The 27,878-nt window shown below is 52.3% G+C and overlaps 8 protein-coding genes across 8 annotated transcripts; 1 reads left to right on the top strand and 7 right to left on the bottom strand.

The window, feature by feature from the left end:
• Window positions 1–886: 886 nt before the first annotated feature.
• On the bottom strand, window positions 887–3,826 carry DSM5745_03194 (putative DUF221 domain protein; the record flags this gene model as incomplete). The annotated part of the gene is made up of 3 exons (XM_026745210.1): window positions 887–3,100; window positions 3,152–3,694; window positions 3,749–3,826. 3 exons carry the CDS (start codon window positions 3,824–3,826, stop codon window positions 887–889), a joined length of 2,835 nt encoding a protein of 944 aa, XP_026606076.1.
• A 1,100-nt stretch (window positions 3,827–4,926) lies between these two features.
• gmdB (general amidase GmdB) lies at window positions 4,927–6,755 on the bottom strand (the record flags this gene model as incomplete). Its single annotated transcript, XM_026745209.1, has 5 exons — window positions 4,927–5,042; window positions 5,098–5,182; window positions 5,232–6,095; window positions 6,142–6,417; window positions 6,465–6,755. The coding sequence occupies 5 exons, from the start codon at window positions 6,753–6,755 to the stop codon at window positions 4,927–4,929; spliced, it is 1,632 nt and encodes a 543-aa protein (XP_026606075.1).
• A 620-nt stretch (window positions 6,756–7,375) lies between these two features.
• On the bottom strand, window positions 7,376–9,112 carry DSM5745_03192 (tetratricopeptide repeat protein; the record flags this gene model as incomplete). The annotated part of the gene is made up of 1 exon (XM_026745208.1): window positions 7,376–9,112. The coding sequence occupies one exon, from the start codon at window positions 9,110–9,112 to the stop codon at window positions 7,376–7,378; it is 1,737 nt and encodes a 578-aa protein (XP_026606074.1).
• A 469-nt stretch (window positions 9,113–9,581) lies between these two features.
• DSM5745_03191 (OSBP family protein) lies at window positions 9,582–11,010 on the bottom strand (the record flags this gene model as incomplete). Its single annotated transcript, XM_026745207.1, has 4 exons — window positions 9,582–10,379; window positions 10,442–10,496; window positions 10,544–10,869; window positions 10,942–11,010. 4 exons carry the CDS (start codon window positions 11,008–11,010, stop codon window positions 9,582–9,584), a joined length of 1,248 nt encoding a protein of 415 aa, XP_026606073.1.
• A 773-nt stretch (window positions 11,011–11,783) lies between these two features.
• DSM5745_03190 (uncharacterized protein) lies at window positions 11,784–13,875 on the bottom strand (the record flags this gene model as incomplete). The annotated part of the gene is made up of 9 exons (XM_026745206.1): window positions 11,784–12,077; window positions 12,131–12,214; window positions 12,268–12,324; window positions 12,370–12,608; window positions 12,665–12,859; window positions 12,912–13,036; window positions 13,088–13,570; window positions 13,620–13,659; window positions 13,722–13,875. 9 exons carry the CDS (start codon window positions 13,873–13,875, stop codon window positions 11,784–11,786), a joined length of 1,671 nt encoding a protein of 556 aa, XP_026606072.1.
• A 701-nt stretch (window positions 13,876–14,576) lies between these two features.
• On the bottom strand, window positions 14,577–15,810 carry DSM5745_03189 (fructose-bisphosphate aldolase FBA1; the record flags this gene model as incomplete). Its single annotated transcript, XM_026745205.1, has 4 exons — window positions 14,577–15,137; window positions 15,186–15,488; window positions 15,540–15,650; window positions 15,703–15,810. The coding sequence occupies 4 exons, from the start codon at window positions 15,808–15,810 to the stop codon at window positions 14,577–14,579; spliced, it is 1,083 nt and encodes a 360-aa protein (XP_026606071.1).
• Window positions 15,811–17,187: 1,377 nt separating this feature from the next.
• On the top strand, window positions 17,188–17,919 carry DSM5745_03188 (uncharacterized protein; the record flags this gene model as incomplete). Its single annotated transcript, XM_026745204.1, has 1 exon — window positions 17,188–17,919. The coding sequence occupies one exon, from the start codon at window positions 17,188–17,190 to the stop codon at window positions 17,917–17,919; it is 732 nt and encodes a 243-aa protein (XP_026606070.1).
• Window positions 17,920–25,774: 7,855 nt separating this feature from the next.
• Window positions 25,775–27,631, bottom strand: DSM5745_03187 (putative ubiquitin C-terminal hydrolase; the record flags this gene model as incomplete). Its single annotated transcript, XM_026745203.1, has 1 exon — window positions 25,775–27,631. One exon carries the CDS (start codon window positions 27,629–27,631, stop codon window positions 25,775–25,777), a length of 1,857 nt encoding a protein of 618 aa, XP_026606069.1.
• Window positions 27,632–27,878: the final 247 nt, after the last annotated feature.

Genomic DNA, 27,878 nt, shown 5'->3' with positions numbered 1-27,878 from the left:
CGTATAGCGCCATATCTAAGATGAGGAGCGTCACCCACGGGAGGATCGTCATGATGCCGAGGAATAACTAGTCATGAAGACGTTAGCGTAGGTTCACAGCGACACGTTCAGATAAATAGGTAGGTTGTAGGCGACATACAAAGCACCGGACTACCCAGCTCTCGAGGTATATGAGCTCCGCGGGGAGGATGGAGTACCACGCCATTGGGCCTAATATAGGTATATCCGTAGCCGACTGTACGGTTCGAGTATATAGGTAGCGGGCCAGTGTGCTCACTCGAGTGCCGTCAATAGCGAGCGCGGTTATCAAGGTTGCGTCACGAAACCGGTATGTGTGGAATCAAGAACCATCGGTCGACGACGCAGAATCGCGGATGTCTCGGAGACTAGGAACCAGCGGCTCGATCGGTTGAGGTGTCGCGCCAGGCAGCGACGAATAGGGCGGGGATTCAGCTTGCAGGGGGTTGGCTTTCATAAGCTGTCGGTGAGGTTCGAACTGGCAGCCGCATCGTACTCGGTTCAGGGCGTGCAACGTGGATGACAGGGCTGCCAGCAACCGTGAGACTCCAGACTATCCGTGGCACCGACTTGGTCGGGAAGGAGCGATCGGCCCAATTTAATAACTTTTTGGTAAGCATGTCTGCTGCCTGAGGCTGAGATCAGGTCACACAGCCTACGGAGTATTATCCAGGTACGTCTCACGGAGTTTGGAGTATAATTCTTCGAAGAAGGTTAATACCATGCTTATTATAATTGATATTCATATACAGGGGTATCCCGGTATGTCCAAACATAAAACCACCTATATCCGAGCCTCTCCGCTATACACGGCTGAGGGTATATGCAAATGCAAAATGAAATAGTCTATCAACGCTCAAATAAAAAATCACCTCGCCGTCCGATAATGTTCATACGAGGTAAAAACAGGGTCGTCCTGGTCAACAGGTCCGTAACCCCCTCCTGGCCGCCACGGCTGCAGGGGCCCCGCTGGCTGCTGCGGCTGTCCCAGGAGCTCTGATTCACTCTCGTTCTGGTGCTGGTAAAGCCCCCTGCTCATCCCGCTATCCGTCCTGAGCGGTGGAGGGCGGAAGGCAGGGTGCATCCCCTGATTCAGGCGCGGATCGTATGGTTCGGGTTGTAGTATTGGCAAGCTTGGGACAGAAGGTGCGGGAGAAGACGCCCTGGAAGAGGTGGGAGACCACTCGCCTAATCCACTTCGTGGTGTATGCGAGCGCTCGGTCATGAGATCCTCTGGCCGGCCGTATATACCTCCGCCAAACTCCTCCTGGAAGTCCGCACGGTCCTTGTAGTATGAGAAGTCGAGGTGATTTTCTGGAACAACCTCGAACGGGGCCGACGAGTCCGGCATGGTCTTGCCTGGTTGAGATTTCATCATCGGGTCCATCACGATGTCTGAATACTCTCCTTCTGCTTCGTTGCCTCCCAACCGCCCGTGGTAGATCTGCTTGAGCGCGTCTGCTGCCTTGGCGTGCACCATAGGCGTGATCAGCGGCTTGAACAGGGCCGGGTGGCCGAACTTGGAACTGAGTCGGTCTCCAGCGGATTTGCTAGACTTGCCGACAGCGAGCGCCTCGGCATCGTTGAGATTCGACTTGTTGTAATAAGTGATGCCGTCATCGAAGGTCCTCATGCAGTACCACTTGAAAAGTAGCATCAGGAATGGAAGCGGTATGACACTATACACCATGTTCCAGGTTCCTCGTGCCTTTGCCACAAGGCCAATGATCACGTTGGACAAGATAGCCGCAAACACCAACCGGTTGAAAAGCACGCGCCAAAACTGGCCACCGGATTCGTTCTTGGTGATAAAGATGTACATCAGCATGTACTTCTTCATCATCGCATCCACGCCGAAATACAGAGCAGTAACCGGCAGGACAATAGGCTGCAGGGTCGCGAAGCAGATGGCAATTGTTGAGTAGTAAAGGAAATAGTTGTAGTAGCTAGCGTAATCAAACGCCGGCGGTGCTGTCCATTCGATTGTCTGCCGGGGCGTCGGGGCGAGGAAGGTTTTGGCAAACCAGACCCAAATGAGATGAACAAACTGTACCAAGTCGATGGCAGCACCCATACTCCGCTGCAACAGATAGGTCACCCAAAAGGGAGAGACGCCACACAGGGCACTGACGGCCTTAGTGTAGAATGCTCCATCCTGAACAGCTTGCCAGGGGTCCTCATTCTTATTTTTCAAGTCGATGACTGCCGCTATAAAAGTCCACACCGCAGAGAAGAGAGAGAACACGATCAGGTTGTTGAAGACGAAGAAAGAGTAAAGATGCCTTAGGACGTGTTGCTCTCTGAGAGTCTTGGTCACGTCACCGGTTCGAGTGGACAAGCGACGGAAGATGATGGGCAGGATCAGATAGAACAGAGACGTCACGGCAGGCGACAGAATACCTTGGACAGCAGCCCAGACTTTGCGATTGCGGTCAAGTTCCGTTTGAAAAGCTGGCCAAACGGAACCCAGATTTGACAAGTTGGAAAGGAAAACGGCAATCAATGCGTTGGGTGCAATCCAGACAATCGTCAAAGCGCTTACCCACAGAAACATGACAAAAGCCTTCCATTTCCGAGCCGATTTTGACAGCGTCAGGTTCTCCCAAATAAGATCGTGCGGTCGCGTCGCGAGGCGGATAGTTGTACCTCGAGGGTGCTTGTTGCGAGCCACGTAGGCTACCGCATGGGCGTGCTCAATCTTGTCCCAGCTGACGAAACCGTAGGGCATCGCATTTCGTTTATCGATAGAGGCCCGAACATGACGAATCTCCTCCTCGAGCCTTGAAATGCGGTCGGTGAGAAAGTCAATAGCGTCAACCTTGCCACTCCCGTTCTCGGCCCGATATTGACGGGGCGGACGCATAGTCGGGCGGCATGGCGGTAGTCGATCGGGATTCTTGAGATATTTGGCTAAAACAGACTCGAGCTTGCGCACGAATTCCTCATGTTCTTTGATCAATTTCGGAAGTCCCTTCACGTTACGTCCGACAGAAGACCGAGGAATTGCTGCGGTGGGGTTCAACTCGTCTGTTAGACGTAGGAAGCCTTCGTCGGTGCGTACATCTGGGGGGATATCGGTGATCTATGGGCCGGTTAGGTACGTCTAACTGATCACTGCGGGAAAGCAACGCACCATTAAAGTTCGCGCGTGTAAACTTCGCTGGTAGTCGGAGCTCTCAAAGTACCGTCTCCGCAGTGCCAGAACCGCTTTGTAATTCCTCCACAGGAAATAAGCAATGATGATGTCAAAAGCCCAAGCACAGACGACCTGACTCCAAATCGCATTCACGTTAACATAGAGCGGGGTCATAATCGCAAATGCGGTAGCGCCGTCCGTATTTTTACTTTGAGTAAGGTTGACCGGAATCATAACTCCACATCCAATGATACTGAGTAGGATGAAAATGTTGCGGCACATTTTGGTGAAGCGAATAAAGATCGTAGCATCGAGACCGACACAATCCACCAGCTGAGCCTCTTTTGTACGAATGACAGGCTTGATCCAGGCGAAGAAGCCTCTCCCAACCGGCGGCGGAGTGTGTTTGCGGTCGGCATGTTTGACTTTGGGGGCATAGACGAGGGTATGGCGAGGTCGAAAGAGGGAGAAGACAAGGGCGAGGAGGATGGCGACAGAAGCGGAGGTAGCTAACGCAGACCAGACGGCGTTGGTTTGGAACTGAGGAGTCAGTAGACTGTCCTGAGAAGTTAGAGATGACACCAGGGAACATACTGCCGATTTGAATGGGTCTTGTATAAGCTGGAGGAACTCCTCGGCGCTGTCACGCCGCCAAAGAGCTCTAGAATTCATGGTATAGCGAAAGAGAAGACAGCATGGATGGATAGCCAGGAAAATGGATGGCAAAGAGACCTGAAATGGGAGCAAGCGAGACAAGCGAGCGACAAGCGAGCGACAAGCCTAGAATCAAAGAACGAGAGATAGCCAAGGACGATCAATGGCGATGGGACGGACTGGATCGCGGGCGTCGTCACAGCAAGAAAGCAGATCTCCAACGGAGGCGTTCTAGAACCTCTCAGCCCAGATTACGGGTCTGCGCTGCAAATGACCTGCCCAGAGTGCCCAGATGGGGTCGAAAGATGGCTGCAAAGAAGCTGGAGAAAGAGAGGATGTTCGGCCCTGGACCCTTTGCCGGAGATGAAGATAAATAGCAGGTCATAGTCGCAGCAGAAAAAGAATCAACAGTGTGGAGATGCTATTTTTGGCCTGCTAATCTTCTCTGGGTAAAGATCCTGGAGGGACCGACAAGATGTCTTACTTTTGCCATCCGCCGCCTGCCTGATTGGGCCATTCTGCCGCTGTTGTCTCACCTGCCCGGAGAACCGGCGGCTTCGAACGCCTCACCAACGTGCAAGGTCCACGAGGCAGCCTCCGAGCCACGGACCAGGGTGTCCCAGCGTGGCAAATTGTTGACTACCGTCCCGCGCTGAGGTGGTTGAAAGTTGAGAATACAATGTCACTGAAAGGGTTTTCCAGCTTCGATGCCTCGAATTCTCAAGTGATGCCTCTTCTGTAGTCGTCAGTTGTCGACGTCACACGACACCAGGGTCCAGGTCAGCATGATTCAGGAACATACGGAGCCAGGTCACTTTACTGCGGGGCCCCAAGCTAGTACGTATAAAAAATATTTGTGATCATGGACTAGTCCATCAGTGATTACCTCCTGCTAGGTATGCTTACAATAGTCCAGAAAAGACATTCAGGCCGCTGTTACACCAGCTGAAAATTTTGTACATATGAGTGGAGTGGCTGCTCTATGTATGAGTTGAGTTCAAAATCCAACACATAACCCTTGCGGATCGGGTGGATCAACAACCCCTACCTTCAGATCGAGGGAGCTCGATCTAATATCGGACCCAGAAGACGGAATCAATATTTTCCTGGATTACTGGTCAAGTGCGAATGTCACGATCAATAATCCTCGCCGCAGCAAGACACTTCTCGTCCTGAAATCGCGGCGTTATAATCTGAAGAGCACAAGGGGCTCCATCAACAGCTTCGGGATCATCTGCTACTGTCAGCTTCCTTACCGACCCTAAGAAATAGGGCTCAGGTTCACGTACAACTTGGCTGACCGCCACCCACTTGCATTGGCTCTGGGTCGAGTTCTTTGCTCGCTTTCCCATACGGAATAATACATGCCGGGTACTATTGCAGGTCAGTAATTATCAACCGGACGTCGATGGAGTATTCGTACGTCAAGCAAGTTCCATATAGACGTATATGGCGGCCACCCGTACGTATCGTGCGGCATGGCTGTATTCTGCGCACCCGGGGCGAGAAGCACGTCGAGACCATTCTCTACGATTGCCTTGCGCCAGGCATCGCCGTACTTCTTTCGTGCGATCTGCAGTGTACTGATTTTCTCGAAGACTCCCAGGTCCTGGTTGAGATAGGGTGGCCCTGAAAACATAGGTGAGGCAAGCGTAGCCACGGACTTTATGACTGGTTCTCCGCTGGGTGTAATATGGTCGAGGCGTGGTCCGTAGGTGAAGTACTCGAATGCCAAACGATTGGCGTCCGCAACGTCTCGAGATGGATCAATCGGTAGCCGGATTATGCGATGGCCCTTTTTCTTGAGGGCTTCAATGGCAGATTCCAGGGCCCGCTTGACAGGCGGGTGAAGAGGGAAGTGTTTATCCTCTGGTGGGACCCCAATCGTAAGAAGGGATTTAGACTCAACATGTTTACTCCACGGCACTGCAACAGCATTGACGTCGTATCTCCAAGGTTCAGCGCTTAAGATGCGGGACATGAAGAGCTCAAGGTCATCGAGAGACTGGGCTAACGGTCCCGCCGATGGCGAAATCATAGGTGTCTCCTCTGCCACACCGGAGACCTGTCCGCCAAAAGGCACTCGGTCCGTTGTCGGCTTGAAGCCGTACGTACCACAGCAGAGAGAGGGGATCCGGATCGATCCGGCGACATCAGTTCCCACGCCGAGGATAGAGCCTCGAAAAGCGACGAGAGCCCCTTCGCCACCACTTGATCCTCCTGCAGTGAGGTTAGTGTTATGAGGGTTCAAAGTCCGGCCGTAGATGTTGTTCTCTGAGTCACCGGTCTGTCTACATTAGCACACCTCGCCAACTTTGAGACAGAAGACTAACCATCATTGTTTGCGGAATATTCGTCTTCACATAGAGAACCGCTCCGAGGTCAAGCAGCAGGTTCACCAGCGCCGAGTTCTCCGTTGCCACTCCATTCTTTAGGAAAGAGACATATCCCACGGTTGTATGCATGCCTTCAACTTGAAAGCTATCTTTGATACTGATCGGCAGGCCATGTAGCGGGCCAACGACTTTCCCTTCACGCTGAAGGTACTCATCAAGGTATCGTGCTCGCTCGAGGGCTTGAGCGAAGAAGTGCTCTGTCAAGCACGACGTCTATACCGCGTCAGACATGCATAACCTCTCAAACCAGGACATCTTACCAGCTGCTGCGCAATCGCCGCTCTCTTGCTGAATGCCGTCGTCACAGCCAAAGAGCTGACATCCCCCCAAGCCAACCGCTGGAGAAGCTGTCCTGCTGTATAATTCTCCGTGATATCCAGCTCAGTTTCAGAAAGGATTCCACTCTTTCGCACAGGCTCCGCCCCTAATAGTCGGCCATCTGCCGGAAGCGAGGCCATGAATTCTTCGCTCAGTTTCCATTCTGCCGGGATCAGTGCATCCAACTCTCTTCGTCGCTCGGCTACAACTGCTTGCCAGGTTTCTCCCGCCATATTGAAGGTACGTCAAAAGTAGTAGATAAGACTCGCTCGATAGGTAAGGATTGCGGCTGTCCAAGGTTCCGGCGGCAATGCAGGCTTTATAATAGTACCTGCGCTCCCCAATTATTAAGCTCTTGTCAATCCTGATTAATTGCAGAGCAGGTATATTGTCAGCGATGGTCACTCTAGCTGAAGCTAGCCGGGTCCGATATGGCACTTATAAGCGCTAAATAGGGCGGGGAATACCTATACGCCGGTCAACCCGCCGGCGCATTCTCTTTCGTGACTGGGCCGACGTTGGAGATCTCCAACTCTAAGGCCCACGGCCCCAATCAGGCCTGCGCGGGGCTTCAGATCATGCCCCGTCATTTTGTATCGTTCATTGGTTCTGCCGTCTGCGTCTTGCGTTGATCTTTTGTTTGTTGCAGTAGCTACCTAAGGTACTGTATTCAGCTCAAGAGAGCCTATGTATTTACCGATAATGGCGGTCGGTGCCTGCTCGAGATAACTTCTTCGACGCCAATCAGATGACGCTCGCCCCAGAGGTTGCCAGGTGTAGGTAAGTAGACATTCCATCTTGATTGATACTACCAACTACCAAAACGCGAGTAGCTGATACTCAACCTATTGAATCATCGACAACAAGCTCCGTCTTCAATCTTTGCCCCAAGCCCAAGCTTAGGCACTCCGTGCTCCGCGCCCCTCTCCCTCGCACAAAAACAACTCTTCTCAACGCTCACATCGGCAACTGCAAGGGCGAGCGTCAACTGCGGCTCAATAACACGGGCCTCGTTGTCCCTGCCCAGCCGCAAAAGACATTCGTGGTAGCCCCTGAGCGCCCAAACGTTATTGGCGTGTCTCCTCGCCCGGATTGCAGAGTTATCGAGTCCCAAGTCCGTCTTGTACACTGCCATTGCTTTTTCGACATGGTCTTGCTCCAGGAGTAAAGCGGCATACGCATGACGAGCGGGTTGCATCCAGGACCAGGGCTCGCTGTAGCCGAGGCCGTCATCAAGTTCCACGGCGCGCGCGAGGTGCTCAAATGCGGCATCATAGTTGGCCAGCCGATACTCAATTTCTCCATCCAGCATTGCAGACGCGATGGCTAGGATATCGGTGCATTTGTTTGGGAAATCGAGGCGGGTGTCTGGGACTGCTTTTGCGGCAGCAGCGTAGAGAGTCCGGAATTTCTTTGCCTCGGCGACGTTGCCTGTCGCTGCGTATGCGACGCCCTTGGCGTAGTAAGTCATTGCCGTCGTGACGCAGTATAGCTCTTTATCCGTCGGAACAGGTAGGTCATTGATGATCTCATCCCACAGTCCAAAGCGCACCATAACATGCGGCCGGACGGACATGTACACCTCCACAAAGTCAGCCAGGCTGGTCAGGAGTTCGTCCGGCAGCGTCTTCTCCATGCGATCAACTGCATCCAGCGCAACGGCTTTCTGGCCCGCGAACATGGCCGCGTAGATCAGAGTATGGTAGTTGTGCATGCGGTAGTTGGAGTAAAAGTTCATGGCGCCTTCATGGGCAAGATATTTCTCGTCCGCGATGGTCGCGCGCTGGTTCGCTCGTATCGCGGCGCGGTAGTCACCCACCAATACATCCAGATGCGAGGGCATATGATTCACATGCCCCGAGTCAGGGACTAACTCGCGCAGATGGTCGGCGGCGATAAGTCCCAGTTCCGGGGTTGGAGACATCTCAATCAAGTGGATATAGAAGTGCAGGAGACCCGGGTGTTTCGACGAGTTCGCATCACGCAGCGCCTTCTCAAGCACATTCTTCGCATCGAGCGTCCTGGTCCCAGGATTCGGGCGCCCCGTCTTCAAATCCCAGAGCTTCCACGGCGTCAGACTCATTAGCGAGTCCGCGTATAACGCCGCAACATCCAGATCGTCTCCAAAGGCGTGATACACCTTCTCCATCGCGTCAGCGTACGCCCGGTTCTGCGCCGCATACTGCTCGAAGTTCTCCGCGGGCTTGTCGCTCGTGAACCGCGCCTGGATAGCTGTAATAAGCGCCTGCTCGATCGGCGTCGCGGAGCCTGCGAGGTCCCGCGCTTTCTGGGACGCCTGATACGTCCGTTGCACAATCTCAGGCAGGTTCTCGCCGAAGAATTCCCACGTGTAGTTGTAGTTTGGACCGAGGGCGTATGCAAGACCCCAGTATGCGATTGCGCAGGCGTCGTCGTGCGCGATGGCCTGCTCGAAGCAGGTGGCTGCTTCTTTGTGGTTGAAGGTGTAGACCCATGTCAGGCCGCGGTTGAACCAGGTTTGGGCTTGGGCGTCTGTGGTGGTGATGGGGCGGCCGAAGGTGCCGAGGTCGAAGGGGTAGTCTAGTCTTTTTGAGATGGGGTTTATGGCCATGTTGGTGTTGGGGGGATTGTCTGTTATGCAGGATGGAGGGAGGGGTTGTACACGGCGTATTTATAGTTGCAGCCGAGTTGTCTGGTTTAGTGCGGGGTGTCAGCCGCAGTCTTCGAGCTGAAGACTGCGGACCCAGCTCTACTGGATTCATACGAGGTAAAGTCTACTTTATAGGCCGAACCATGCATGCTCTGTCTTATGTTGACCCAAGGCGCGCTCCCCATTCCACTGTTAATCGATAGGCGGGTGTCATCCATTCTTTTCCTTGGCTACTCAGAGAGTCATCATTTACGAGCTGCATTGAACCAATATAGCATTATCTTTTCTACTATGTACAGGAAGGAAGCATCCGTAGCCAGAACATAACCAAGCGAATCTATTAAAGTTTGCCTATCCCCAATCTTGCCGTCGTAACCAGACATCCAATCGAATATAAACAACCGTATATAACCGGACCCCAGTCTCGCATTTAGTTTGAGACTCCTAGACCCTCGCCACCGGTCTTGTGATACGGAGGCTTCGCACCGACAGCCTTCTCTGGGCTGAATCGCCACACGCCGCCGGTCTTGTCGCTCTCCAGAGTAGTCAGCCCTGCCTTCCGCGCGAGCTCCAGGAACTGCGGGTCCGAGTTCTCGTCGACGCGGTCGAAGAAGCGGCGCTCCCATTCGCGGCCCTCGGCCTTCTCGACCTTGCGGAGTTCGCGCTGCGCATTCTCGATCTTGCCCTTGGCTGTGGAGACGGCGTCCATGTTGCCTGTTTCGATGTTCGCTGAGACGTCCCTCCAAGCGCGGCGACTTTCGAAGAGGTCCTGTTGCTCGATGGGCGCAAGTGTGAGGGGGGTGGTTTGTAGATCCGTAACCGTCACGGTCTCGACATCCTTCTTGGCCTTGGCGTCCTTGATGGTGAATTCCTTGGACCACTGGCCATCGATTGTGTATAAGGGCTTCTTCTCGCCATCGCTTTCCTTGTACAGGCTGGCTGTGAAGGTGTTCTTCTTGCCGCTCACCCAACCCTTTCCGGAGTAGCTGATCTTCGAGATGTAGCCGGTACTGCTGACGATGTAGGTCGATTTTTCTAGTTCCATAAAAGGGTTTCCGTAAATTAGCGATTCCACGTGGAGGGCGGGAAGGGTGATGACATATTTCTCCTGCTGGGCTGGGTCGTTCCTGTCCGCGCCGGGGGGTGTAAGAGTGTACAAGGCATGGCCGATCTGTTTGATGTAGATAGTGCTGGAGAACGAAGCTTTCTGTGCGTTGTATCCTTGCAGCTGCGAATAATTTAGTTCCCCCCTTAATACATAAAGATGGACACGTGGACAGAGCGACAAACCTGAACACCATGTTTCTCGTTCCGGATCGCATAAGCAGTGGCCGGGGGGTGGTGGCTACTCAATCAGCTAGGTATTCCTCACTACCTGAAAAGAATACCCACCTAACTTGCTCGCTAATCAAGCTAGTCTCACCCACATTCGCATCGCTATCCCACTTGCCAAGAAACAGCTCTCCGAGGAACGGATTCAGGGGCTTCTTCTCGCTGCCCAGTTTCTCGCTGCGGCTGCAGTACTGCTGGCGGAGGGTGCTAAGGAACCACTTCAGGACGGCGAGAGCTCGCTTCTCCGGGTCGGATTCTTGTGCCGGGGCGACGAACAGGGCGGGGTGTTCCGCCCAGTAGGCAGAGTACTCGGTGAGAGAGGTGCCGGAGAGGATGAAAGGAGGTGCGGTCAGGGAGGAGAGGTCGCCGTTGAACGAGGCGATTGACTGGTGCCAAGCGGGTTGAAGTCAGCTGTCTGCTCGGCTTGCAGGGATGAATGGAGTAACATAGCAGCGTACCTTGAGGAAACTCGACCACGTGGATTTGTTCTGGGCCGGTAGGCTGGAGGCAGAGTCCTTGGAAGACATGCTTACGGTTCGTTGGCCGGTGGTTGCTAGGTAGATAGGTAGGTAGGTGTTGATCGATGATCGAGGTACTCCGTTGAGCTCTAAACTCGTGTGTCACCAGGCAGCAAAGGGGCGGGTAGCCAGGACGCCCGGAGGAAATGAAAGGATAAATAGAGGCCTGAAAGGCGGGCGGTGGATAAATTAAAGAATTGAGACGAGAGGATCTCGCAACAACAGATTTATTAAAGATGGAGCAAGGAACTAGGGAGGGGAGGTGTTCTGGGGAAATTTGAGAATCCCAACCGGGTCGAAGGAGGCTCCGACCTCGACGTCATCCTCCACTCCTCCCCACCTCGCTTTCGCTGCACAGCCCAATTATGACGAAGACGGCTCAACGGTCGACGACAACCACTGTTGCCAGAAGGTCAATCTTATCCTTTATTGTTATTTTGAAACAGGGTGCCTGACGATAATGACAGGCAGGGTCGTGGCGCCTAGTCAGCTGGTTCGAACGCCAAATTTCCTCCGGAGTTGTCTGAGTGGTGGAAATATATCCGGGTGTAGAGGGAACCATGATACGGAAGGAGGCCATGCAAATCGCAAGACCCTGGCGCAAGAACTTCACCATCAATCTCAAGCAGCCAACGAACTCTGCTACTGGAGTACTACTCTAGCCTTAACACGATCATCGAGATCGCTGTGGACAGGAATTGTGGACTGCGATCTTATCTGATGCCTTGGCGAGCTTCTCGAGCATAAGGAGTAGATACGTCCAAATCCATGCAGCCATTGCATCACGCATCCTCGGAAGAATTGTCGTTTGAGTCAACTCTCTCAGAAGCCTCAACAGAAGTTCCCTTTCCTGGAGCCCTAGACTCTGGTGCCTCAGGCGCGACTTGTCCGGTAGTCCTTTTGCGCCTATGAGCCTCGACGAACTTCCTTCCATCCTCACGGCCTTTCTCAACATCAATAAAGGCAATAGCTATCATCGCAGCAACACAAATAGCGAAAAGAAACGGGAATCCCATCCAATTGTTCTGGGTGTCGTTGATGATTGCTTGGATGACATTCGGGCCGATTATCGATGACTGCTTCAGTTTAGTATTACCTCAAGCTACCCAGGTGGCTTCTGGGCACTAACAGCACGGTTCGTGATTCCGAAGAGAGCAAAGAACATATTGTCGTATCCCGGCGGCATGAGCTCGCTAATCATTGTTTGGGCGTACTGCGTGAGAACGTTAGTCTAAGCTCAGTTACAGGGACAATGGTAAGATATACGGCGTAGTACGGAGCCTGAAAGAGCCCAAATATGATGTTGTAGAAGTAAAACTCCCACTGTCTGCGTCAGTGCTAGCACCGTCAGGACGGAAATCAGCTTACCCGGTTGTGGTACCCAATGCGATGCGTCCAAAGCCCCAACATCCCCCAGAAGGGTATGAGTACGGTAAAGAAGTTGGTGAACAGGAACATGCGCTTTGTGGGAACTTTGAAGTGCTGCTGGATGTACCAGAAACCGAAGGTAGAGGCGATGGAGCATACGGCTTGAGAGATGCCCAGGTAGGTCAGTTGCAGGAAGGAGAAATCGATGAAGTCGTTCTGGATGATGGACACCAGCGTCCCTATAAGATCCTTAGTACACCTATATCAATGCTTGGACATTAAAGGAGACGTGTACCTGTCGTATTTAGCCCGTCAGCGAGGAGGAAGTAGGCGATATAGTACAGAAACGTCTGTGGTAGAGACCGGATCTTCCTCATTGCCAGCCATATCTGCTTGAACCCTATGGTCGCATAGTTCGAGCCTTCTGGGACTCTGGGTCCTGGTCGCTTTTGCTGGAAAATGAACCACCACACACCTAGGACGACCCAATCTGGAGCCATATGAGTGGCTAGTTAAGCATCTTCTTAGAGAAAATCACGCACATGAGTTCGTCAGGCAGATAGCCAGGTTATTCGCATAATTATTACCCTCCATCGGCAGCAACACGCTCAAGTTGAGAAGCAACACAGCCAAATAACCGATGTTACTATGTGCCGTGGATATATTCCTGCAAGCTCTCATCAGCAAACCTGCATCAAGACAAAGAAAGTCCACTCACGAAATATGATTTCTCTCCAACGACTCAACAGCATCATACCCCCTCTGATCGATCCTCCCCTCCCTCAAATCCTCCTCTCGCGCCTTCCTAACATGGGGCATATACCGCGCAAGTTTCGGAAACACGGCCGCATAAAACACTAGCGTAGCACCATAGGCAACAAACGTCACGATATACAACCCCATAGCACTAGGCCACTGGCTCGGTTCCCTGATGGCCAGGGTACCATACTGCAAAGCCCAGCATACGACCGTAAGACCAAGAAGCAGCCACCGCCCGAAGGAGCCGTAGTCTGCAGCACTGCCCAGCCAGACGAACATGATTGTCATGAAGGTGAAGCTGAGGCCGTTAGCGATCAGGACGACGGAGGAGACGCTTCGTGTTCCCCCGGCCCAGGGGACTACGCAGGGGGATGAGTCGGTGCAGGGCTGGCGGGGGTTGGTGCCTGGTTGCCAGCCGGCGCCGTTGAGGGACCATTGGAATCTGTAATTGTTAGAGATCGTATAGAGTGTAAGAGTTGGGTGGAGCTTACAGTGCCTGGGTGTATGAAAGAGGACCCACGCCGTTGTCACCTGCATGCCGAAGAGACCAGATTAGTCGAGGCACTATTAGATAACATGTCACCCAGATATACCGTTGTAGTAAAGGTAGTAAGACCACAGTTCCCTCCGTGTTGTTGTTGGGGCATCAATCGAGTCCTCTTCTGCTGCAAACAGGCGATCGTACTCATTCCTGTCTGGTTCGGTTTGCTCCAGGGTTGGAGGATCCCCGCCCACTTGGGAGGTCATCTCGCTGTATTTTAGGTCTATGTTGTTCTATAATGCGGAATCTTCATGGAGATGCTAGAGGTTATGATGGTGATCAAATAATAAATCGCGATGGGTTGATGAAAGAACGATGGCATTCCTGCAACCCCGCTCAAGGAAACCTAGACAGGGATGGTCATGAGTCGACTCTTATCTCTGATCGACAGTAGAAGCGTACTGGAGAGAATTATTGTAGGATAAATGCACTATACTTCGTTTCAGGAACAATTCAATAATGTTAAGTGATCTGGTATACTTAGCAGCATTTCCTGACTAGTGTACAATCTAGTGAAACCAGATAGCATTTTGTACAACCACAGGCTATAAAAGCCAATCTGTATTTAGCACACAGACAGACCACGAACACTTCTGCTCTTGTAGTAGGGCATAGGGGAAGACCTATAGATCTCACGCCCTCTACGGCATAGCCCGAGCACATGTGGATACAATGGGTCAGGCCAGCTACCATACTTTGATCGATTTTACCAGCACAAGTTGTATACTACATGTTTCACTGATAGATTGATATCATAAGATACATCGTCAACACCACGCTAACGCCATCCCCATCTACTGCCAAACTCAAGCTTTTTTAGGCTGTACACATTCTTTCATTGGTATCTCGTCGCCTCATATCTGTATAATCATGAATGTCCAAAATAATTTGCAAAGTCATAACCTCTTTACAGCTTGCCAGCGGTGTTGAAGTCCTCGAGAGCGACCTGGACACGCTTGCTCATGGTCTTCTCACCCTCGCGAACCCACACGCGGGGGTCGAAGTACTTCTTGTTGGGCTTGTCCTCACCCTCGGGGTTGCCAACAGTCGACATAAGGTAGTCCTTCTTGCCGAGGATGAAGTCACGGACACCGGTGAGGTAGGCGTACTGCATGTCGGTGTCGAGGTTGACCTTGACGACACCGTAGCTGATGGCCTCCTTGTACTCAGCCTTGGAGGAACCGGAACCACCGTGGAAGACGAAGAAGACGGGCTTGTCCTTCTTGGAGCCGGTCTGCTCCTTAACGTAGGCCTGGTGCTTGCTGAGGAGTTCGGGGTGGAGACGGACGTTGCCGGGCTTGTAGACACCGTGGACATTGCCGAAACCAGCGGCAATGGAGAAGTAGGGGGAGATCTTGGCGAGAGCATTGTGGATGGCGAGGATATCCTCGGGCTGGGTGTAGAGGGAGTTGTTGTCAACGTCCTCGTTGTTGACACCGTCCTCCTCACCACCGGTGATACCAATTTCCTGTGACAGTCAGATCATGACCCTTGAAGATGTAGCTGAGGAACTTACCATCTCGAGCCACTGCTTCATGGGAGCAGCACGCTTGAGGTACTTGGCGGTGGTGTCGATGTTGTAGTCGACGGGCTCCTCAGACAGATCAATCATGTGAGAAGAGTACAGAGGCTCGCCGTGCTGCTTGAAGTAGGCCTCATCGGCGTCGAGAAGACCATCGAGCCAAGGGAGGAGCTTCTTGGCGCAGTGGTCGGTGTGAAGGACAACGGGGATACCGTAGGCGGGGGCAATGCTGCGGATGTAGTGAGCAGCGGCGATACCACCGGCGATGGAAGCGGCCTGGCCGTCGTTGCTGACACCCTGCGTGGATTAGTTTGGTTTCAATCACAATTGTGTTTTTTTTGCACGCACCTTGCCAGCGAAGAAAGCAGCACCACCCTGAGAGATCTGGAGGATGATGGGGCAGTTCTGGTCGCGAGCAGCCTCAAGGCAGGAAACAACAACGGAAGAGGAGGTGACGTTCTGCGGTGTGTCAGTGTAACTCAAGTTATTGCGTGAGGGACAAAGGACGTACAATAGCGGGGATAGCAAAGTTGTTCTCCTGAGCGTACTCGAAGAGACGGAGGACGTCGTCACCGACGATGACACCGGACTTGCGGGAGAGCTTCTCGAGGACACCCATTGTGATTTGTTGTAGATAGATGAAGTGATAAGGTAGAGTTTTGGATTGAGTTGTGGAAGATGGAAGAGGGGAAGAAGAAAGGAGGCTGGAAGAAGTTAGAAATAAGAGCTCGAGGCCTTTACCGAAACGACGAATACGGCGGTTAAGTAAGGAATGAGGGGCAAAGAACTCACCGGGTAGTGGGGAAGTGATGTAAGTGATGTATGAGTGATGTTACGACTGGTACGCAGAGAAAGGCACAGAAGCAGCGTCCAGAGGGGATGAAGATCTTATTAATATGGCCAATTGGCCCGGCTGTCTCCTATTTCCGTCTCTGCAGTCCCGTTCTCGACGGTTCTCGGTCTTGATTCTTCCAAGTTGCTGGCCGGTACAGCTGTTGCTCTGGTGGGGTTGGCTGAGGGATTATGACGCTTGCTCGTGCCTTAGGCCAGAGCTCCGAAACTCCCCGCTAGCTATCGCATCACATGACATCATGCATCCCGTCGCCGAGTCAACCACGACTCGACCATCGCTGCTCTGCTCCTCCGTACAGGGCTGATGGCCTCGACCTCATCCAAAGAAGTGCATCAGATTACTCATGGTCCCATATGCAGTCGAGGATTCGATATCATGTCGAGTCAACGGAAGGCAAGAAACGAAACAAGCTCGGCTGAGCTCTAAAGAATTAACCCATCTCCGTTTTTCTTTCGTGCCTTCATCTCAGCTTCGGAAAAATAGCGGGGTTCCTCCGTTAACTTCCCGCCAGTCTTTGCGCTTCGGAGCACAGCGGTCAGAACGTGCTGCAGGCTCAGAAGCCTGAGGCTATTCACAGCGGTCTTACGGAGTTGCCTTTGGAGATTCTTAGGACCCGGGACTATCCCCCTATACTAAGTTTCAAAGAGGCAGCTCCCAACCAACGGGAAATCTGTCTCCTCTTTATAGTTCTACACGTCACTGCCTTCGCCTCATCATGCGATGGCTGTATGTTGGCTTGGAATGATGCTGACCTCACAGATTTACAGATTTGATACTGATGTGAGACTCAGACTTTTCTTGTCATGACTCATCCGAACTGGGAGCTCCTCGCGGAGCACCTCGGTGCCACTACAAACTAGGGCTGGTATTCCGCCATGGCTCTCAGTGCATACTCACTGGGATGGAAATGTGTCATGGAATGGCGGCATCAATAAGGTTTCAACGTACTATATAAACCCCTTGGGGTGGCCAGCAGTTGACTGTTCACTTGATCTTCTTGATATTCTCTTCTTTGTAACATCTGTATATTATTTGCTTCACTTCGTCTGCTTCTCCAAAATCAAAGCCTCCTCAGGTCCGAACCATCACCAGACCCCCAGATTACTACCTGCCTGCTGCCCGAACCAGCAGAAACCAACCCCAATGGACAGCGACTCCGATACCGTGGATGGCCAGTACTATCCAACTCTCCACAGCCCCTACCTCTGTTCGATCAGCGGATATCCGTCCAGAGGAGTTGAACTTCCTAAGCGTGTCCCGCGCTCAACTCGTTTCACCGATCCAGATGATTTTGTCCATCATGTTTACAGTGATCTCGTCGTGCAAATGGACGATTGGATTTGGGAGCTAGATGACATACAAGAGTCCGTCAGATCCCGGAAGTTTTTCACTGGAGACACCCCTGAGGTGCACCCTTTTTCTGATACTGCAATCCGGAACTCTGGTCTAGATGATGGCCTCAACGCGGAAGAACGTCCGGTGTTTGAGCCAGAGAAATATGTTACAGAACATTTTGCTTTTGCCACTGATCATAGGGTGGACTGGGGCCTTGATCATGACAGGGTCCACTACGGTCAGGACAGCATCGCCAAGCCTACTGACGACGAGATGGATAATCGCTATGATGCGCCTACGGATGACGATGTCGTACCCGATCTAGCTCTCCCAAACGACCAAGTCGACAAGGCAGAGAATGGAGACGACTACAACGACGTGGGCTATGCTAAGTTGGATGCGGCCATAAACGAAGAATGGGGGCGGCTCAAGCGGATCCAAGAGCAAATCGAGAAGGTGAAGAGCTCGCTCGAGAAGGTTGGGGACTTCCACCGCTTCTTGCCTGACAAGCCTCCCCGTCCGATATCAGCTGCGGCCTGAAGCAGGTCTGGAGATGCCCCAGACTCTTTTGGTATGTGTTCGGGGTATGTATTCAACAACATCCTCAACGCGTATCAAAGACACTTCAGTGCTGACGGGGCGAAAATGGCAGTGATAGCTACCTAGCCCTCGCTCTTGCCCTCATCCTTGCTTTTGGCCACTTCTATTACCTCAAAAGTTATGTCTTTCAACTCGCGCTATCAGACTGTGCGATGCCCACATCGCTTCTGCTTTAGCTTTCTCTACTTTTTTTATTTTCGGCGTTCCAGATACCAAGCTTGGACTATGCTGCGATACCCTGCATTGTCGCTTTTGGCTACCAAGCTCAAGATAGAGAATGTGATTAGAATAGAGGACACTAGGTCCTTTCCTACATTTCCCCTTCCACCCGTAGCCTGTAAAACTAAAACGTATAATGTAAGTAGGACCTCCACGTATACCGCAAGCACAGGCACAAGCACAAGGACATGTACCTGACCGGTACAAGTAGAGTTCGGCGAGAAGCTCCGAGCACGTACCGTACGATGCCATACCTAAAAACTCAGCTCGCCACCGGAGTTAGAGCGCTTATCTCATCTCGCGCCAGTATTGTATCGAAGGGCAATAACCTTAATACTCCGGCGCGGCGGGAGCGGACCCTAACTTAGCCAACTTTGACTTTGGCCCTTGATAGGAAGTTGCGTCCGTTCAGTTGGGCTAGCCTAATCACAAGACAGGTACCATGGATATTGAGTGTCTCTTTATAGGGGATGCTGGTATAAAGTGTGAGCATTATATATAGTTCTATATAGAAGAACATCTAGTCGAGGGAATAGCACTAGTACTATATACATGTATATCCAAGTAAAGAAGACAGAATCTAGGCTAAAGTAATAGATAGCCAGGTCAAAAAGCAAAAGCAGATTATATACAAGAAACAACCACAGCATCCCCATCCCCAGTCCCAAGTCCCAAGTCCAAACCTCAACTAATTTCAGTCCCTTAACATTAAGACGTTCGTCTCAACCTCGTCATACCCCGGATGCTCCCCATGCTCCCCATCCCCGGCCGCATAATATCCCTCATACCTCTGACGCTTCTTATACCTCTGACGCTCCTCATCCTCCTCATCCTCCTCATTCTCCTCATTCTCCTCATTCTCCTCATCCTCCTCATCCTCCTCATCCTCCTCATCCTCCTCATCCTCCTCATCCTCCTCATCCTCCTCATCTTCCTCATTCTCCACAAGCAAGATGGTAAACATGAGACCCACAGCAGCCGAAACAACATCCCCCGGCACCTGGATCTGTGTCGCCGCGTCACAATAATTCCCATTGAGGCTTCTGTACCTGGTCCAATGGTTTCCAGCCTCTCCAAGTTCGCCCGCCCAATTAGCTCCCCAACCCATCGCTCTCCCGTCCCTCAAGACCGCAACCGTATGTAGATACCCGGGAAACACCTCCTCGACATTGCCCAGTCTAGCTCCTGAAGTGTCTTGAACGCGAATGGGTCTTTGCACGGTAACTCCGTTGCTATCAGTTGGGGAAATGTAGGCAGTGGGGACTCCCAACAAACCGTTCGAGTTAAGTTCAAGGCCCCAAGTCCAACACTGTCTGTCTTTTCCTTGTCTGCCCAGGGTGTCATCTCCTATTGCAACGCCATGCCAGAAGCCCCCGCCCACGGATGTAACAACACGGGGTTCGCCCCAGTAAACGGTGGTTTTGTCAGGCGTTTTTGTGTTATTGTCAGGTCCATAAATGAAGGTAGCCGCGTTGTGTCCATGTCTATGACCCGTCTGATAACAATAGTTATATCCCCAGGAAAATACATCACGGCCTCCCTTCATGATAACAAAACTCTGATATTTGCCTGCGCCAATGGTGTCTATGTCGTTATCATCCACTTTCCAACGTGCATGGTTATTATCGCCGAAGTAACAATTGTTTGGGTTAACGCAGGTGACGTCAGTAGGTAGAGGCTTACAACGGCCGAGCTGACCGTGTCTGTGGCCGCCCCAGGACTTGACTATGTCTCTAGTGATCACGGATCCGTCAACTGGGGGACCGGCTAGGTCCTTCTTCTGTGCCTTATACTCTTTCCTGTTCCTCTGGTTCCTCTGGTTCTCCTGGTTCTCCTGGTTCCTCTGGTTCTCCTGGTTCCTCTGGTTATCCTGGTTATCCTTCCTCTTCACCTTTTCCTTAGGTTGCTCGATTGTCACGGCGACCTGGGCGAGGACGTGCTCGGCGCCGGCGGCGAGCCGCCTGACGTTTCTGACTTCTTTCATAAGATATGGGGTGGTTTGGTATTTCTTGTCACGGCGGAAGCCGATCACTCTTGATTCAACATTCATGTCTACTGCGTCTCCCTCCTATACAACACATTTGGTCAGCATTATGTTCCAAGTCAAATCGATGCGGGAAACGTACTCTGAAGGTTCCCCAGCCAAACACATCACCAAAGTTCGTCAGAACGAGACACGCCATATCCGTTGCTACGACCTGCACGAATCTCGTGTCAGGGTGAAAATCGAATTCGTCGAAGGAAACTTCTTTGGGTTCCCATTCAACTTGGCGTCCCGGCTGCGGATCTTTGCCGGATTCCGGGCCCTTCTCTTGACTTTTGCCCTTGCGCGTGTTACCGTTATACGGGGGCGTTGTGTCGAAGCCCTCGAAACCTGGTGAGTCCCTTCCCAGCTGCCCATATGAATTGTCACCCCAAGTCCAAATCTTGTTGTCGGCAGTGATGGCAATGCAGTGATAACGGCCAGCCGCTACCTGTATCACCTTTTCTAGCTTCTTGTTTTTGGTGGGCTTCATGTACATATCATGATCACTCATACCAAGCTGGCCGAGCCTGTTAATCCCAAGGACATAAATAGAACAGGCTTTTGTGGGGACGCTATTCATTACCAAAGATGGTTCTGCGAGGAAATTTGCAGTTAGTTTCTGATATTGTAATGCAGAATATGAACATGAGTGGAAGGGAATGGGATACGTACCCCAGGTCTTGCCTGCACCTGCATCTGCGTCTGAGCCAGCTGAGGCTGTCGTGCCTGCTCCTCTCTTTCTTTTATTTGCACCCGCCTGGCCACCAGACAAAGTATCTGCGCCTCGTGTGCCTCTAGCGCCTCCAGCGCCGTTGGTGGCCCCGATAGCCCCGGTGGCCCCGGTGGCCGTTGTCGTCGTTCCGTTGCCATTATTTCGAGTTCTTGCGCTTCGTCTAAGGCCGCCTATTCCTATACTTCCTAGAGCTTGACCACTGCCCCCCAAGTTTACTCTTTTTGCGCGAGGGCCAGGGCCAGAGGGCGAGGTGCGTTTCCTACCTCTCGGGGCCCTTGCGGTGCTTGCGAGTTCATCGCCCTCATTATTGTTATTAACTTCCGCCTCCTCCTCAATATCATCTCCCCCTCCATTATCCACATAGGCCTCGTCCAACTCCACCCGCCTTCTACCTTCCTGGCCTTGAGATGGACCGTTCCCTTCCCTGGAATTAGGTGCAGGAGGCGTAGTCGCGTCTCTGGTCCTGTTGCGCACTCTTCGACGTCCAGATTGAGAGTCTCCGTCCCAACTAGGAGGTGAATTAGGCACGTTTGCTCTCCCAGCTACAGTACGCAATAATGGACGTGATGCAGAAGCTGTTGGGGAACTATCCCCAGAAGAACTACCATTAGAAGAACCACCATCAGAAGAACTATCGCCAAAAAGACCACTCCTAGGAGGACCATTTTCAAAAGGATTATTCTGAGGAGGTTCTCTTGGGGTTGGAGGCTCAGGAGACATCGACACACCAGAAAAGCCAGGGAAATCGGACTCTCTTGGAGTGGGTGGCTCAGGTGAAGTTGACCCTGAAGTTTGAGGGGTACATCGCGGAGGTTCTCTTGGGGTAGGAGGCTCAGGGGACAGAAAATCAGACTCCCTTGGAGTTGGAGGCTCAGGGGACATCGACGGAGACCTATAGTTGATTAGTATAAATGAAGAGAAGTCGGCATAAGCCTTGCTTACCTGTTTGAGGGGGATAGACTAACGAGGTTCAACTCGTCGATCTCTTTTTCCAATTCAGGGTTCATGAGCCATGGTTCTTCCTGGCTATCTTTCTCGGTGTCTACATCTGTAGGTGATCCCCCAGGTCCATACTTCCTCGGAAGATACATATTGAGCTGGGGGTTAGGAACCTCCCTCCTCGGTGATGAGGGCCCAGGGTTGTATCCCCCCGGAAGATCCATATTGAGCTGGGGGTTAGAAAATGATGGCCCCTGCCGCAACCCCTTCTTGTTGTTGCCAGCATTGCTGCTTTTTTCAGTGAAGAGGGAGTTGTCCGAGTTTGAGCGGGAACTCTTTTGGCTGTTTGAGCGGGAACTGTTCTGGCTGTTGGYGCGGGAATTATCTTGGCTCCCCTTCTTGTTGYTGCYAGCATTGCTGCTTTTTTCAGTGAAGAGGGAGTTGTCCGAGTTTGAGCGGGAACTCTTTTGGCTGTTTGAGCGGGAACTGTTCTGGCTGTTGGWGCGGGAATTATCTTGGCTCCCCTTCTTGTTGTTGCTAGCATTGCTGCTTTTTTCAGTGAAGAGGGAGTTGTCCGAGTTTGAGCGGGAATTCTTCTGGCTGTTTGAGCGGGAACTGTTCTGGCTGTTGGCGCGGGAATTATCTTGGCTGTTGAGGGGGGAATCATCCTCAATTGACTGAATTGGTGCATCAGGATCGTGTTGTTGCTCATCCTCCTGCTCATCCTCTCGCTCATTTTCCTGCTCATCCTGTAGCTCATCCTGTTGCTCATCCTGCCGCTCATCCTGCTGCTCATCCTGTTGCTCATCCTCCTGCTCATCCCGCTGGTCATCCTGGTCGTCCCGCTGGTCATCTTGGTCACCCTGCTGGTCTTCTTCACTTTCATTCTCCTCTCTCCGCTCATTTTCAACCACCTGATCCGGCGTATTCAGTTTTGATCCCTGTGAGCGTGGCGTATTACCATAGCCGGAGCCATAATCAGAACCATTATCGCCCTGGCCCGAAGCAACATCTATAGGCGATACTTCCCATTCATCATCTGATGGCTGTATAGGGTTAGGGTCTGTGAAGCGCCGTGGCCGTGGTGATGGAGGGTCGAGAGAAGCAGCACCTAATTTTGGAGGAGAAGAAGCTGTGCTGGCCCAAAACAAAAGCCCTCCGTCACCTGTTAGTGTTGCAGGTGCATTTAGAGGGCCTGCCATGTAATCTGGCGACGTTGGTACAGGAGCGGGCGAGTCATTGCCTGTAATAAAAGCAGCGTCTGCGGAAGCTTGATCCTCATCCTGATTCAGCTCTACTACTCGATCAGGAGAAGAGTCCGATGATGTTCGCCCAAAAGCAGGCAAGTCATCTCCGGCCTGAGTAGAAGCAGCGTCTGCTGTGGCTCGGCTTTCATCCCGCTCTGGCTGCGGTCGTGGACCAGGAGGAGAGTCTGGTGCTGTTAGAGCCTGGCCAGAGAGACCATCGCTGATCCGCACAGAAGTAGCGTCATTACCGGAAATTTGTGCCTCATTTTCTTCCAGCTGCGCTATCATGTCAGGCGACAGCTCTCGCAACGTTTGTGCGAAAGCAGATGAGCCATTACCAGGCTGCGCAGCAGCGCCTCCGGCTTCTGCAGAGTCTTGACAATTGTCTTCCACCGATTGCACGAATGAATCAGGAGACGGGCCTAGCGACGTTTGTTCCTGAACAGGCGAACGATCACCAGGCTCCTCCGGAGCAGCGTCGGTAGCTGGCACATTCTCTTCATCAGCTGCAGGTACGGGTTCTGCAGGGCACTCTGACGAAGCTGGTGCCAAACCAGTTGAGCCATCGCCACCAAGGGCGGCAGCTTCGTCTTTAGGGGGACTCTGGCCCTCGTCCTTCTCTGGCTCCTCTGGTCGAGTCGGAGATAGGACGAGGTTTGGTGAAGGCCTGCGAGCAGGAACATCGTCGGAGAACAAGCGGATCGGGCTTGCCGCGGGGCTGGCAGCAAGCGCCTCGCCGTTGTCGTCCTCGACGGACGGGCGTGGAACGTCTGGGCTGTAGAAGTGGGAAGGGGGGAGGGAGTCGTTGGCCGGCAGCTGATCGTCGGAGCCGGAGCTGGGGTCGGAGATAAGAGGCTCCGCCGTCCTCCCGCTGGCTTCCTCTTCTTGCACTTCCTCGGCATCGGCTTCGCCATCTACACTCGACCCGTTGCTGTTCGAATAATATCCTGACCCTGGTGCCATGAAATTCCAGGGGTCTCTTCTCTCATTACTGCTGCTCTCCGCCTCGCTCTGCTCTCCTGGGGCATCCACGGAGTCGTCTCCATGATACTCGACATATTCGAGGATCCGTGGAGAAACAGGAGGGGAGGCAGGAGCACGCTCAGGTTCAGGCTGAGGCTCAGGCTCACCATGGGTACTAGCCCCATCTCCTGCTTGAGCATCATTACCTTCAACTGCATTCACATTGCCTCCTCCTCTGAACTGCAGCGCGCCCGCCAAAACATTAAGCGCACTACCCAGCACCTGCCGGACCCCCTCAAGCCGCTTCTTGGGGGGAACCGGCATCATTGGAGCCGGTGGCAGGGCTCGGATCACCACCTTCGGAGGCGGAGGGAGATCATCATCGGACGACCAGGAGAAACGCCGTGGCAGTGGGGGGAGTACCGGTGGTGGTGAGTGTCGTGGTAGAGGGTATTCGACGGGAAAATCTCTCGCATACCATGGCCGAACTGGCTCGGCGTCGATGAGGCCGTCCTGTTTGTTGTCGTCTTTTGGCCGTTTCCCGCGGTGGTTGTAGTTGTAGTTGTAGTCGTCGTCGTCATCGTCGGCCATCATGGACTTGAGATAGGGCTCGTAGTACCCCTCTGGTCTAGGTGGGACTATAATGTAAGGTATAGCCATGAAGACGTATCTGTGCTGTATTATACTATAGAATGTATGGATGTATAGACACTATCAAAGTGTAGATCGTATTTCATGAATTCAAAACTTCAGTATGCATGCTAAAATCCTCCATCAGGAGACAGGAAGGATTATTTAACTATCCTTAATCACTACAGATCCAAGTCTGGCTCCAAACTGTTCCATATCGCTTTACTGTCTCGATCATACATCTATATTCGTGCGCTGTGTAGAGAGTATATACTGAACTCTTTGTTTAGACAAACCCCTAGGTATGAGCTCTTTGTATACACCCTTTACCGTAGGGTTGGCAGTGTCTTCACCACGTTTCAATGTCAAAGAAGGTAGCCATTATGAGACAAGTATTAGGCTTAACAAAGAAACTGAGGAAAGACAATTGATTGATGTCTAAGTGTAGGGATTATTTTTAGGTGCCATTGTAGGTATGTATAGTGAGTCGTGCTCCTGTTTCAACTCCTAACGCTCAAGCTGGGATTCTTGAGACATTTCCTAGAGAAATGAGATTCTCCATAACGTATTCCAGCATGTGTGAGAGTGTCACCTAAGTTTCCAACGTTGACTTTTGTATGGGACGAATATAGTCTGGCCTTTCCTAGGTAGGCTCTTGGACATTCTGCGATTCGTAAGATCTTAGATATCCTGCTGACTTCTTCCTGGGTCTGTTACGTCTAATTGTCGTGTCAACTCTGACATAGGGTTTGAAACTTGGATTTCTACAATTGTTTGATGCATAAAGAGCTCGGACAGTCGGTATATCCATACCGTGAATGGATAAGGAAAAGAGAAGAAACACAACCGACACAGCACCCTCTATATTTAGCCAAAGCAGAACAGAAACGATAGACGTCCATGTCCAGTTATGCGAATGTACTCTATGAAATTCTTAGACAATCAAGTCTCCACAAACGTATGTACTAATGAACCGTAAGGTAGAGATCCAACCACTCTCCCAAAAATGCGAGCAAGTGTAGACGAACAACCAAGGCCTCAAGCGGCCGTCTTCTCCATCTCGTAGAACAAGAGATACACTTCCTTCTGCATGCCCAGCACGTCAGAGGTCTTGCATTCCTTGATCTTCTCATCCGAGATCCGCCACCACCGATCAGCCGGTTTGCGGCGACGCCGCAGCCGTGATGCAACTGTTGCGCTTGCACTAGCCTCCGTGTCTGTTGCTGAGGCGTTTCGCTCAGCAAGGGATGATCGCGAAGCAGGGCTGCTAAGGCGAGCCGTATCGAGAGATGACGAGCCACGTTGCGCAGATGTAGGTGAGAGGTTCTGTTTAGAGGACGAGCGTGTACTCTGGAAAGAGACGCGGGAGCTGGATGTGGCCGGGCGAGTATTCTTGAGGTCAGTTGTTGAGGAGGGTCTGGGTGGCGAGTCCGGAGAGAGAGATGAAGATGGTGAGACTGGAGTCGATATGTTGAGAACTGGGGGTTCTGTGCTGCTGCTACTGGCAGGAAGACGCGGGCTTGCCACACGTGAGGGATTCTCGCTGGCTGCGCGACTTTGTGCATAGGAGCTGAAGACGCTGGGTGTCGAATATGGAGGGTAGAGATGGTTTCGCCGGAATGATTCGTAATGTCCACTATTATGGCTGCCTTTGTGGCAGACGATGGCTAGCAATTTGAACCACTTTTGGTCGAGAATGCCTCCAAGCGGAAGTCGTTCAGGAAAAGAGACCTTCGCGGCATTTTTCGTGGAACCGCTTCGGTCAAACATCGATCGTGAGAGATGGATGGCGATGATTTTCGGGAAGACCGTAATCCGCATATGCCTCGCAATTTTGCGCTTCGGGGCAAGCTCTGACGGTGGTAGCGTCACTCCGTCCAGAGCGCACTCCGGATCACTGGTAAGAGCGATCTGGATCTTCTCTATTTCAGCTTCTAAGGACTGCCTGTCCATTGCTGAACGAGCTTTGATAAGCCCGTTTGATTTCACTTCAATTGCGTGTAGCAGCCGGCATTTATCACATTTGAAGTCGTCAATGTATTCAGTCTTGAGAAGGCCGTCGAAGCATGCATTGAGCGTGGTAGAGCTCTTCTGCGGGACTTGTAGAGTCAAGTTGACAAATGTCGTTTGGTTGGGCTTGTATTTGTAGTGGCAGAACTGGCATTCAATCTGGGACTCCATCTTACCTTCAAAAGGAAAGCCGTACTCGTTGTCAATCTCTTTGAGCTTGGTGTCTATGATGGCGGGGAGGCCGTTTTCTGAGCCATCATCTACTCGCACTTCAATCTCAGATGGAGCCTCCTCACTGCCTTGATCGGGACTGTCTTCGATCGACTTTTCCGCCCGCTGGCGTGCCTTGACACCGGCATGGTACTCGTCAGACAGCCTTTCAGCCACAATTTGCAGGAACTCCTGCGCGTCCTGCTGGTTGCGACTGATTCGCGTGCGGTACGCAAACTCCAAGGCCTGGATAAAGCCGCGTGCCGAGATCGTCTTCTTGTAGATCGGCCGCTCATTCAACCGATCCAGCATCTCCTTCAGCGCCCTGGTGATCGTACCCTGCTGCAGCTCCCGGACACGATCCGGTCTCTTCTCGCGCAACTGCTCATCCGACTCGGGCAACTGGTTATAGATTTCAGGGCCATCCAATTCACGCCGATGGAGCTCTCGAATCAAATACAAGCGCAGATCTCCTAGGCCGGCAAGCGCCTGGAGCACGGAGTTGATGAAGCAGTCATTGGCGGGGTTGGAAAGGCCAACGATGCTCTTCTTGCGGTTCCCCCCTACATCATCTCCATCAATGGTATAATTTGGCCCAAAGACGTAGAACAAAGCAACAGCCGCCAGAGACGCTCCCGCCGCATAAGCGGCAACAGTGGTTGGTTTTTCCTGCATCAACCCGCGGATTTCTCGTACGAGGGCTGTTCGGCTGCTATTTTATTGGTCTTCCATGGGCCGCCTATAACAAAGCCTGCAAGTGAAACCTGCGCACAGGCGTTGTCTCTGGGCTGCGAAAAAGCAATGACTGTCGCTCGTGATGTATCTGGAGCCCCAGCTTGGAACCAGCACTCTTTCCAAGATGTCGTTCTCCAGAATATGTGAGCCAGAAAGCGGGGCGGATGTCAGCCGTGGAAGAATAAAT

Source organism: Aspergillus mulundensis (genome assembly GCF_003369625.1).
Source record: "Aspergillus mulundensis strain DSM 5745 chromosome Unknown scaffold_2, whole genome shotgun sequence".
In the NCBI taxonomy this organism is placed as follows: Eukaryota; Fungi; Ascomycota; class Eurotiomycetes; order Eurotiales; family Aspergillaceae; genus Aspergillus; species Aspergillus mulundensis.
The sequence above is the reverse complement of the archived record's forward strand: the minus strand, read 5'-3'. Positions and strand labels throughout refer to the sequence as shown.